Here is a 12426-nt window from a genome sequence, read left to right on the forward strand (position 1 = left end):
ACAAGTTCACTTTGAAAATTTAATGTTTATATTATTTTTAGTAAATTTTACTTGTGAAAATAATATAAATAATAGAGTCATATTTTCGATATAAATTTGTTTACATTGCAAATAAAAAAGAATTATAAAAATATGTTTCTATTAACTTAGATTTTAATAAATAAACTAGTAACTTTAGTTTAACTATTTTTATTTATTACTTCTTATTTGTAGTCTAATTATTTATTTTATATTTTTATTAGTCTAAAAATAATTAGCTAATATTTTTATCTTTATATTTATTTTTTAGTCCTTCAAAAGAAAAAAAGATAAAAACATAAAAGGGAAAAAATTAAAATTAAAAAAGACAAACAATAAATGGAAAAGAATCTACCTGCAATGATGCAAACACACAAACTCACATTTTGAAGGAAAAAAAAAAAAAGGCAGACTGGTGATTCAACAAGAAAAAGAAACTGACGTCCTACAATGAATAGCGGTGTGCACTTGACTTAAAGGCTCAAGCTTTAGCAAAAGGAACAGGGGGCACGTCGGGTAAAACTTTAGTACCGAATAGGTATTTTTGCTATTTAAATGTATGGGGGCACATCAGGGTAAATACTTTGCGTTTGATGGGTATTTTTGTAGCTTTTCCTTTTTTATTAGGATAAACATAATGAAACTCCGATCATTTTCTTTATTACAGATTTGGCCTGAAAAAAGAAAATACACAATTAAAATAAATAGTCATTACATCTAAAGAAGAAATAACAAAAATATAGGCTAATTTCTAATTTCACACAAAATATTGTGGTGGCTTTCGTAATCCAAATGACGTTACTCATTTTTTGTTTGAGGAGTAAATTATTTTTCAATACAGTCAGACCTCTCTATAACTTCAACCACATATAATAGCACCTTTTTATAATAGTTAAGTTTTTCGGAACGGATTTTTTATGTTATATTTTACTTCTATTTAATAATATTTTACCTATAACAATAATAATCAACTTTATAACCGCGGGCTCTTTATGAACTTACCTTTTTCCCATCTAATAACTATATTCTTTTTTTGGCAATATAATACCCCCTCCGTCCCAATATAATTTGTCTTACTTTCCTTTTTGGTTTGATCGTGAAAAATATAATTTTTCTATATTTATTAAGTTTGACAATTCAAACAACCTACCTGGCAAGTTTAAGATCACAAAATTTAAAGGATTACACACATTTTTAATTTAAGATCACAAAATTCAAAAGTTTTTCTTTATTTCTTAAACTCTATGCACACTTAAATTGAGACGGAGAAGTAAATTAAAACAAATAACCATTATAGCTAAAGAATAAATTTTAAAAATGTAAAATTTGGGTTAAAATGTACATTGTATAGTAAAATGCAAGAAAAAATATTAAAAATATAAACTAATTTGTAATTTCACACAAAATACTGTGTTGACTCTAAAATAGTCCAAATGAGGTTACTCATTTTTCGTTTGAGGGAAGTAAATTATTTTTTTAATAGTTGGGCATAAAGCTTCTTTCAACACCGGATTTTGATGAAAAATTTAAGAAATCATTTTATCTTAAAATAAGCTCTGTAAAATTAATTAAACTCGTTTGAACAAATAGTTTATCTAATCTAAAATGTAAATTTTTTTGAAATCTATCCAAACAGGCTCTATTGTTTTAATAGTAACATAAAAGTCCTTTGACGCCCTCAAAGCTCAAATATACAGAATTTGAAAAGAATAAAAGGGAAATGGGAACGGTAGATATACCCAAATCAAAAACCCCAATTTTCTTGTTTTTCCTATAATTCATTCTTTCCGTCTTCTTCTTAATTGCAGCATTTTCCTTGTCTACGGAAGCTGATCTCTCTCATTCTGAATCTGATGCGAACACCAGATTTCAGAGAGATGCCAAATTTGGAGTATTTGGATATGTCATTTTGTACTAATCTTGAAGAGGTTGATGATTCCCTGGGGTATTGCGGTAAACTCATTCGGTTAGATTTGGGTTATTGCTCAAGCCTTAAGAGGTTTCCATGTGTTAACTTGGAATCTCTTGAATATCTGGGTCTAATGTTTTGCTACAGTTTAGAGAAATTTCCAGAGATCAAGGGAAGACGTAAGCTGGGGTTAGAGATTCACATGGATTACTTTGGGATAAGGGAAATACCATCATCTTTTTTTCAGTCTGGAGCTCATCTTACCAAGCTAGATTTGAGCTTTATGAAAAACCTTGTAGCTCTTCCAAGAGGCATTGGTATGTTGAAAAGCTTGGTGGAACTAGATGTGTCGTATTTCTCAAGCCTTGAAATCTTGCCAGAAGAGATAGGGGATTTAGAAAACTTGGAGAGGCTTGATGCCAGGTATACTCTGATTTCACGACCTCCGTCTTCCATTGCCCGGTTGAACAAGCTTAAATCCTTGAGTTTTGAAAAATCAAAATTAGAAAGCCTCCAAGATGGAGTGTGCTTTGTGTTCCCTCAGGTGAATGGCGGATTACACTCATTGGAATATCTGGATCTCAGTTACTGCAATTTAATAGATGGAGGACTTCCGGAAGACATTGGATCCTTATCCTCTTTGAAAGAGTTGAATCTCAGGGGAAATAATTTTGAGCATTTGCCTCAAAGCATAGCCCAACTTGGTGCTCTTCAATCCTTGCACTTATCAGATTGCAAGAGGCTTAAAGAGTTGCCAGCCCAACTTGGTGCTCTTCGAATCTTGGACGTATCAGGCTGCTTCCAGCTTACACAGCTACCTGAATTTGTACAACAATTAGATAGAATAGATGCAGATTGGAGCAATGATTGGATCTGTAATTCGTTGTTTCAGAATATCTCATCATTGCAGCATGACTTCTCTGCTTCACATTCCTTGTTACTAAGAGTGTTTACCAGCAGGTGGAGGGCTATCCCAAGTTGGTTACACCACCAAGGAATGGATACAACTGTTATCCCAAGTTGGTTCCACCACCAAGGAATGGATACAAGTGTATCTGTCAATTTGTCTGAGAATTGGTACATACCTGATAACTTCTTGGGATTTGCTGTATGTTACTCTGGCGACTTCTTTTTTGAAACCACAGCTCAATTGATTCCCTTATGTGATGATGGGATGTCGAGGATGACCCAGAAACTTGTGTTATGCAATCATTCAAGATGTGGTAAACTTTCCTCGTGTTACCAAGAACTTGATATTCAATTGTTTTTGGTACCTCTTGCTGGCTTATGGGATACATCTAAGGCAAATGGGAAAACACCAAATGACTATGGGCATATTAGGTTATCTTTCTCTAGGAAAATGAAGAAGTTTGGACTTCGTTTGTTGTATAAAGATGAACCTGAGCATGATGCCTTATTACAAATGAGGGAAAACAATGATGAACCAACAGAACATGGCATTATGACAAGGAGGAGCAGATATGACGATAGTGAAGCGAGTTCCTCCTCTTCTAAGAAACAAAGGTCACATTTCTAATATTAGTGGGAGCTCTGTCTTTGAGAATCTGCAGCAACAAGTAGAGGCCCAGGAATGTAGCTTAAATATAGGTAATATACCTCATGATTTGTTTTTTATGTAATTCTCTTCTATTAGCTACAAATTCTTCTTCCAAAACTAATAAATTTTTTCTTCTCATTCTCTCTTCTATTTTGTTTTCCAACTTTCCTTTATTGGCAGGAGCTCACCAATTTCATTTTGTCTCCGGTTGTGCTGAGCCATCATTAACCATGGTGAGTTAAAGGATGTGAACAAGTTTAAATTTTTGATACTCCAATCAAATCCTTGAATCGTGAGATGTTAATTCAATTTTTACCTTAAGGTACTTGCAAATCAAGAATTTTGAATTTGAAAATTAGTAATAGCAACTATTTATGTTATGGATGCCAGAAAGTTACTCTGCCACTTTGAAAAGATTTCAGGAGTGCAGGCAACACTAACAGTCACAGAAAAAGGAAAATTCTTGAAATGAATGATTATAGTAACTTAGGTTTGATTCACTGAAAAGTAATGTCAATTAGACAGGACAGCTTTACCCGCATGAGAATGTTAGCTTTCTAAGTTTTATGCTGTACTCAAATTTGTTTTTCGGCTTGTTCATTCATGGTGGCTCTTTTACAATTTAATTTTCTCTAGAATGGTTCTTTGAATTAAGCATTTTGTTTCTTTAAGTAGTTTACTCACCTTTTCAATGAGAATAAAGGACTAGGCTTTCTCCTCAATAATTAATTATCATATTGAATTTGCCGTATCATGTTTTTTTTGAAAAGATGAATGCTTTTATTGTTATTTCTTATGTTCAATTTGGTTAACTGGAGTCTTTTATAAGGACACGTTTCCAAAATTCTTTGGCTTTCCTGTGTGATATTTGAGCATCTATCCCCTATAGTTGGTAATATCCATTCTCCAAGTAGAGTTTCAATCCAAGAGTTTGCTCTCTGCATGTCAAATATAAAATGATAAATAATAAGAGATCTAAGTGTATGATTTGTATCTCCAATAGATCCTCAAGTAAAGCAACCCTCTGAAAATATGTATTACTGTCTAACATCATGGGCTAGAATTATCTGACCCGATAGATATCTTGTTCAAGGTTTTAATGCTCTATCGAGAAAGCGGACTACGACTAGAACTTTCAGATATCCCTGTACTGTTCAGACTTCAGACCCTTTGTGATTGAACCATTAAGAGTGAGTGCTTAGTTTAACTATATGTTGCATTAGTTACAGAACTAGTTTTCCTGCATGAAGTAAAAGTTGTGTTGGTTTTTCTGGCCAGTGCATATGCTGAGGAGTTTATGCGGAAGTTGCCACAGTTTGATCAACAGTTGGTTAAGCAAAGGCACGAGACTGAAGATGTTGAGGAAGTGAGCACCCCGGGTTTAATTATAGAACCAAACTTGAATGTCACAGAAACTGATTTTCACCATTTCACTTGCAAAATAATTTTAGTTTGGGAAAAACCAGAAGTTACTTACACATTACATAACTTATAAAAATTTTATGTGGGACGACTCAGTTTGACAGTTCTGCATCCAAATATTTTCTTATCGAAAGCTAACAATTGTGTTCTAACTTTTGCAATACACTTTTACTCCATCTATCCTCAATTGAACCTCAAAGTTTAACTTGTTATAGATAGGTAACAACCTTTTTATAAGATAAACAAGTTCGAAAGAAAAGAAGTACTTGCGACTTGCATCATATCTTGGTGCTCCATCTGTATCCATTTACTCTGCAAGCCATTATTCTGCTTTTTCAGTACCAAGTTTCAGATTTTGACTTTGTTGTATGATTCATGTGGAAAGATGTAATTTAAGTGTTAAGGTTGTAGTTCATTTATTAACTAAACCTGTTCCTCTAATCATGTCTTTCTGCAGATGTATACCCTACAGATATAAAGATTCACCGCATTATCATTGGTAGATGAGGATGCCTTATAAGTTCTTCTAGAAGTCCACAGAGAAAAGGCAAAGGATTGTTATTTCCCAAAGGTAGCCACTGATCCATGGGTTTAGAACTGCTTAATATATCATTTTGATGCTCTCTCTGACTGTTATATTAGAGGGAAATCCCTGTTTTAAATAAAAATATCTCTCTTGTTAGGACAGGGAGGTTGGGAAAAAGATGAAATAATTGAAGATGCGGTACAGTGCAGGAGTGGAGGAACCTGGAGTACGAGGGGATGTTAAGGTTCATTCTCCCTCATGATATCTTTCAATTCCTTTTATGCTTTAGTTTGTTGGAGAAAGGTGAAAAATAAGAAACAAAATCTTTGTGCTATCTGGTTGTGTATTACATCAGATAAATGACAGAATATTAGCTGTGGTAGAGTTAACGTCTTATCATCTGTCAAATTTCTTGCAAAAACATTGAGTGCTTGATAGTTATGTGAAAAAGTTACTTAGCAGCTCTTTGCTCTCAAGACTGTTTGCACTAATTCAGATTAAATCTGATGTTCTCATAGCCTATGTTGCTCGGACTCTCCAGAATTGTTGCCGCACCCGTGTCGGATTCTCCAAAATGCACTACTTTTAGAGTATCAAACACGCACCCATCAATATTTCTGAAGAGTCCGAGCAACACAGCTTATCGGTTCTTTTGGATTAGGAATACGCGATTTTTAAATCTTGCAGTCTACTGTCTTGTTGACATTGAATTGATAAAGTAATAACATCTATATTTGGATTACTTTGAGAACAGAACCGGTGACACTGCCTATGAAGGGCACATATTTCCTCTGTTTGCAACAGAACAACTAGGCTATTGGCCTGAGAAAGAGATTCGTGAAAGAACTTGGGTATGGAATACTTCATTCTTTTTTAAATTTCATTTTGAAATATATTCACATCTTCCGTTTGCTGACAAGTAGCTTGTCCAAAAACCTGTGGTCGCTGAAACTGGTCAGGAACAACCAAAAAAGTACTGGAGGTAGTCATAGGAAGTAATGTACAGTATATTTTTGTTATCTCAGAATTGGAGTTGTGTGACATAATAGAGAATTAAACTCAGAGTTATCAAAGGAGATGAACACGTACAGAGCTATCAGAAACATTGATATTGGAAGATAACTGCATCAGCTATCTAGCATTCTTTAACTGTTCATCTTGCTGGCAAAGCTAGAAAGTTACAGTCATTTATTATAGCATTGAGATGATAAAAATGTCGCATAGGAGTTTTCAGTACCAAGTTTACTTTGCAAGGCACTATTTTGCATTTTTTAATACCAAGTTTCAGTTTTTGACTTTGTTGTTTATATGATTCATGTGGAAAGATGTATTTTTGGTGTTAAGTAGTCACTTTATTAACTATACCTGTTCCCCTGATCATCCCTTTCTGCAGATGTATAGAGATTTCACCACGTTATCATTGGTAGATGAAGATGCCTTTGAAGTTTGTCTAATAAATCCACAGAGAAAAGATGAATATTTCCCAAAGGTGGCGACTGATCCATGGGTTTAAAACTTCTTAATATTCATTTTGAGTAAAAAGCTCTCTCTGATTGTTATATTAGAGATAATCTCTTTTTTAAATACAAATCTCTCTCTAGTTCTGACAGGGTGGTCGGGAAAGAGATGAAACAATCAAAGATGCAGCACAATGTGAGACAATGGAGGAAGCTGGAGTACAAGGGGATGTGAAGGTTTGTTCTCCCTCATGAACTCTTTCAGTTCTTTTTTATAATACGCCCTCCGTTTTATTTTATATGACATGCTTGACTTAATGTGGAGTTTAAGAAAAAAGAATTTCTGTATGTACCAAATGTACTCTTTAGAACTGTTGGTTTAAACATGGCATTGACATTTTCTATGACTATAAGAGCATGTCATTATGGGTAAAATGGAAAGTTTGAAGCTAAAGAGTTTTCAAAATGGGAAGGTATCATTCTTTTTGGAACAAATAAAAAGAGATAACTTCATATAAAATGGAACAGAGGGAGTACTTCTTTTAAAGGAATTAGGTGAAAAACAAGAAACAAAGTCTTTGTGTTAAGTTGTCTATTACATCAGATGAATGAAAGCATACTAGCTGTGGTAGAGATAATGGCTCATGACATTTTGATTTATTGCAAAATATTGAGTGCTTGAATTTTAAGCCCTTTGCTCAAGACTGAATGCACTAATTCATTGATAGATGTTGTGATCGTTACGGATTAGGAATATGTGATTATATCGCTGTTTGTTCTCTTATTGACATTGATCTTGATAAAGTCATAGCATCTATATTTTTATTACTTATAAGTGACTCTAACAAGTTTTATTCTGGTTCGGATTACTTTTGCATAGCAAACTGGGAAGATGGCACTTTGAGAACAAAACCGGTGACACTGCCTATAAAGGCACATGTTTCCTCTGTAACAGAATATCTAGACTATTGGCCTGAGAAAGAGATTCACAAAAGAACTTGGGTATGCAATAATCCATTCTTTTTAAATTTCATTTTAAAACATAACCACATCTTCCGTTTGCTGACAAGTAGCTTGTCCAAAAACCAATTGCAGATGAATGTGCACGAAGCAAGAAAACTTGCAAAAACGGTTGGGTGAAAGAGGCCTTGGAGCAATTAGTAAGTCGCCTCACATCACAAAGTAAACGGGACCAAAGGGGAACTATGTCCAGGAATCCAGTGTAGCTCCAACACTCGAGCTCAAATACTCTCTCGCCCACCACCAAGTTCTACTGAAGAAGAATAGTCTCCATTGATATCTATTGTCAAATGTTACATGGTGGAAGCAGCTTGTGAATAGGAGTTAAGTACTGAAAATGGTCAATCCAGCACGGCGGATTAAGTAGTTCCTTCCCAGGAATGAGCGGAACAAAAGAAGTACTAGATGTAGTCATTGGAGTATATTGTTTGTTTGTTTTTATCTCAGAATTGGAGTTTGTGTGACATAATAGAGATGTAAAACCAGAGCCGGCAAATGACCTTTGCATACTGGCAAGTAGAATTTTTTTAAAAATAAATATATATTAAATCTTGAACACCCTTGACGAAATTTCTGGTATCGCCATTGGGAACAATGATGTTGGAAAATTATTGGATTGCACTAAGGGTGTTCTGTTGGTTTTTCTATTTCTTTTCTCTGAGATCTTTAGCATTCTCTAATTCTTCATCTTGCTGGCAAAAGCTAGAAGGCCATATTGATTGAAAATCTCATCAAGATCAAAGCACTGAGAAGATGAAAGAGATTTTAATTCTGCTGGCAAATAATGCACTCAGAAGATAAAGGTAGTTCGGTGCACGAAGGATTCCACTTTCGTGAAGGGTTAGGGGCAGGACAACACCATAAAGGGGTGTGATACAGGTAGTCTATCCTGATACAAGCATCAATTACTGATTTCACAGCTCGACCCTGTGATCTATAGGGGACACGAAGCCAACTTTACGTCACTCCAAGACTCCAAGTTTATCAATACACTCCTACTAATAAAGCATACATCTATTTAACAAAAGGCCCTTATATATATGTCATGCTCTTTTTCTTCCCCACATGCAGGGGTTTGATACTATATTTTATACCTAATTGTCCCACAAAGATGGAAACTTCTTTTTTTTTTTTGCATCAAACGTGTCATGTTCTTTAATTTAAATTCCTTTTTGCAACTTTTCTCTCTCTCTTTGATAAAGAGCAGGCAATACGTGTCACGTTCTCGTCTTTTTTTCTTTTCTTCACTATGATCTTTTCCTTGTAGGTTTCTAAGTTTATGCAACAGGCAGTCATGACTCATGATAGTAATTTCCCATTCAATAAGGCAACTTAAATCCTAATTGAAAATGCATGCATTAACTATTAATGTGTGTGGTTTTGTGTGTGTATGTATAGACTGCAATCTATGTCATTGGAAAGAAAAGAAAGGCTTGCCTATACGTATTTCTAGGTACGTGCGATTCCTTTCGATTGAAGCGTGTCACTACGTAGATCATTTGATCTCGTTAATAACCACAAAGCCCAACATTGCTCCTGCTCGCTACTTGCCCACTTGTCTTTTTTTACTATTTTGACTAGAGCCCTGTAAAAGAATGATTCTTCCCAGAGATGACTTCCTTTATCTAGCGGTTGTCTCTGTTGAGGTGCTTTATGAAAGGTGGTCCACATGAGTGAAAGTACATTGATTCCATTGATCAAACGAAAATGCTTCTTGCTTTTTCCGCTCTGTGTCTTGACTTCTCTGCTCGCTTAACACAAGTCTTACTTAACCTTCATAGACCACTTCATTACACAAAGAAGCTCCGACTCAAAAGCAAGAAGTAAAAAGTCTCTGACAAGTGTGGTTTCTCTCAGTTAACTAGAAATTTTAGAATTATAGCTGCTCTCAAAATCGGTCCGTAGGTCCTTCCTCTATCTCAAGAGTTCTTGTACTTGCATGACGGTCCATGGTCATAATTGTCCACAACCCAACGTAACCGACGTCCTCCATGGCTAGCTGAATATGATGGAGGAATTGCACTAAATCCAGAATTGGACAATGGATTAAATGTGCGGTTCTCATTTGGAAAAGCAAAAATAGAGACACAAGAACTACAAAAGATGGAAACAATAATTACGTATTGTCGCTTAATAATTCTAATAGAACTCAAACATTTGATAGTTTTTCTCAAGTGTTTTACTCATCTAAGGAGTATTCATTTTGTTCTATTTCTGGTACGTAATTTCTATCAATTAGCTTATTTATTGATTTCTTCATAAAACTTGTTCAACAATTAAACGGTAGGAAAAAAAAAAAGTTAAAAGAGGAAATTGTCTTCCAATTAATGGGTAGGTAATCACCATTGGTGTGTGTTGGAATTGATTCAATTGTTTCAGAAAAAGTGACACAACCCATGATTCTAAGTTTCTAACTATTTCAAGATTTCATTATGAAACTTTACTGAATTAAATTCGGATGCTTCTCTGAATTATACAATAGTTCTTTTATTTCTATTTGCTGAAAGCATAGGTCACATAAGCATTCTAAAGTCGTCACTGCTAGCAGCAAGGTCGGCTTTGAAGTCCATTAACGACTTTGCAGAAAAAAGAAAGTGCAAACACAAAAGACATCTTCAAAGTAAAAGCAGATTAATCCTACAATGAAATTGCTTCAATATAGCACAATCTCAAGATGTTTGCAGTTAAAAAGGAGCAGAAATAAAAAGCAATTGCACCTACTGTATTTTACTGCCAAACAGAAATGAACTACACCGCAAAATATACAACGACAGGCTTGGGTTCTCCATGGCAGCAGCAACCCGTTCTTTATCATCGAGGAGCCACTTTAATATCTACCTGAAACACCACAACAAATAAGCATTTTAGAGGAAATCCAATATAAAAGTTGTGGAGATATGGATCACTTTATCAGTGCCCCTGTCGTAGAAGTCCATTTTTAGATAACACAATCTTAATTATCTACCAAGAGCTCATCGAATACAGGGAACACAGATTGAGGAGAGCTTTTGACACAGATAAACAACAGGAATCATTATCACAATGACCGATGATTGTGTTTTGTTTTGTTTATCATATTTTTAAGTTAAAAGATAAAATCTGATCTATTATTTAGAAATAGTCACATCTTTTATTTAGAGATGAGAGTCCAAATTATGTGAAAAGCTCTGACTAGGTATCAAAACTCCTATCATACAAATAAGATCTTATATACTTTGTTTAGACCAGTTGAAACTTGAGGATAAGCTGAAACATACCTTCTTTGCAAGGTTACAAGCACGATCAGGTGAGTTAAGAATTTCATAATAGAACACTGAAAATTTAAGGGCAAGTCCCAGCCTGATTGGGTGAGTAGGAGCCAGTTCAGCCAATGCAATATCCTTTACCACAAGACACAAAACAACTCGAATCACTGTTACATACATTAACCAGGTGATACAGTGAAAAGTTAAATCTCTTATCACCTACCTGAGCAGAATTGTAGGCTAATAGAGTGTTCTCTGCGGCTTCTTTCCTCTCTGCCCCTATTTTAAACTCAGCCAAGTACCTACGGTAATCACCTTTCATCGTCAAGTAAAACACTTTAGACTCGGCTGTTGAGGCTGATAGTACTAAATGGGACTCGAGCAGATTCAAAATCCCATCACATATCTTGCTGAGTTCAGCCTCAATTTTGGCTCTATATTCTTTAATACTGCTAAGATGGTCTTTGTTTCCACGGCTCTCCTCTTTCTGCTCAATTGAAGAGATTATCCTCCATGAAGCCCTTCTTGCACCAATCACATTCTTGTAAGCCACAGAAAGAAGATCCCTTTCTTCAACAGTTAGTTCTTCAACATCTACTGTCTTTGCAATCTTCTCCATAAACTCAACCATTTCCTCATACCGCTCAGCCTTCTTAGCCAACTTGGCCATGTACACATTTTGTCCACGTGATGAATTGGCCATGTTTGTTGTCTATAAAAACAAAGTCGAAGTTTCGTGATTGAAAAAAGGTTGTGTTATTGACAAGTTAGGTTCACCCGTTATAGTTGACCTTGACAGAACTCAATTCCGACTATGCATTCTCTTAAATATAATCTCACTATTACTATTCGAAAAATCAATCAGTTTAGTAACATTTTAAAGTATTCAAAGTTAATTTTAATACTCCCTCCGTAAAAATTATGCTTTAATTTGACTTACATAGTTTAAGAAATAAAAGAAGTCTTTTAAAATGTGTGATCTAAAACAAGCTTCAGATATTTGTGTGGATGTAAATAATCTCATAAAGATACATTGTTTTTAAATATAGAAATGTGTCAATCTTTTTAGGACAAACTAATAAGGAAAGTAAGACAATCTTTTTGGGACGGAAGGAATACTAATTACTAATTAGTTGTCTTCATTGTTAATTTGAATAGTTCATATTGGAAGCTAGATAGAAGTCCTTTCCCTAGTTTAATCTTTAGATGAAATGTATAAATAGATAATTATGTCTCTTGTCTAATATCTTAAACTTTTAAGATAAAGTGGT

General features: G+C 34.6%; 3 protein-coding genes across 3 annotated transcripts in view; 2 read left to right on the forward strand and 1 right to left on the reverse strand.

Moving 5' to 3' along the window:
* LOC132060480 (TMV resistance protein N-like) overlaps nt 1-8480 on the forward strand; it is a 15019-nt gene extending 6539 nt beyond the window's left edge. The window contains exons 2-10 of the mRNA XM_059453512.1: nt 1827-3004; nt 4764-4851; nt 5365-5478; nt 5591-5677; nt 6188-6284; nt 6827-6922; nt 7035-7127; nt 7771-7892; nt 7986-8480. Of these exons, the coding sequence (XP_059309495.1) occupies nt 1827-3004; nt 4764-4851; nt 5365-5385 (1287 nt within the window). The 3' untranslated portion in view covers nt 5386-5478; nt 5591-5677; nt 6188-6284; ... (2 more) ...; nt 7771-7892; nt 7986-8480. The remainder of the gene's footprint in view (nt 1-1826; nt 3005-4763; nt 4852-5364; nt 5479-5590; nt 5678-6187; nt 6285-6826; nt 6923-7034; nt 7128-7770; nt 7893-7985) is intronic.
* Nucleotides 5627-8116, forward strand: LOC132060481 (uncharacterized). The gene is made up of 4 exons (XM_059453513.1): nt 5627-5677; nt 6827-6940; nt 7044-7127; nt 7964-8116. Exons 1-4 carry the CDS (start codon nt 5627-5629, stop codon nt 8114-8116), a joined length of 402 nt encoding a protein of 133 aa, XP_059309496.1.
* A 1500-nt stretch (nt 8481-9980) lies between the features above and the next one.
* Nucleotides 9981-11919, reverse strand: LOC132058895 (14-3-3-like protein E). Its single transcript, XM_059451313.1, has 2 exons — nt 11379-11919; nt 9981-11290 (listed from the first exon to the last, which is right to left on the reverse strand). Exons 1-2 carry the CDS (start codon nt 11856-11858, stop codon nt 11117-11119), a joined length of 654 nt encoding a protein of 217 aa, XP_059307296.1. The 5' UTR covers nt 11859-11919; the 3' UTR covers nt 9981-11116.
* Nucleotides 11920-12426: the final 507 nt, after the last annotated feature.

Source organism: Lycium ferocissimum, chromosome 6 (assembly GCF_029784015.1).
Source record: "Lycium ferocissimum isolate CSIRO_LF1 chromosome 6, AGI_CSIRO_Lferr_CH_V1, whole genome shotgun sequence".
Lineage (NCBI taxonomy): Eukaryota > Viridiplantae > Streptophyta > Magnoliopsida > Solanales > Solanaceae > Lycium > Lycium ferocissimum.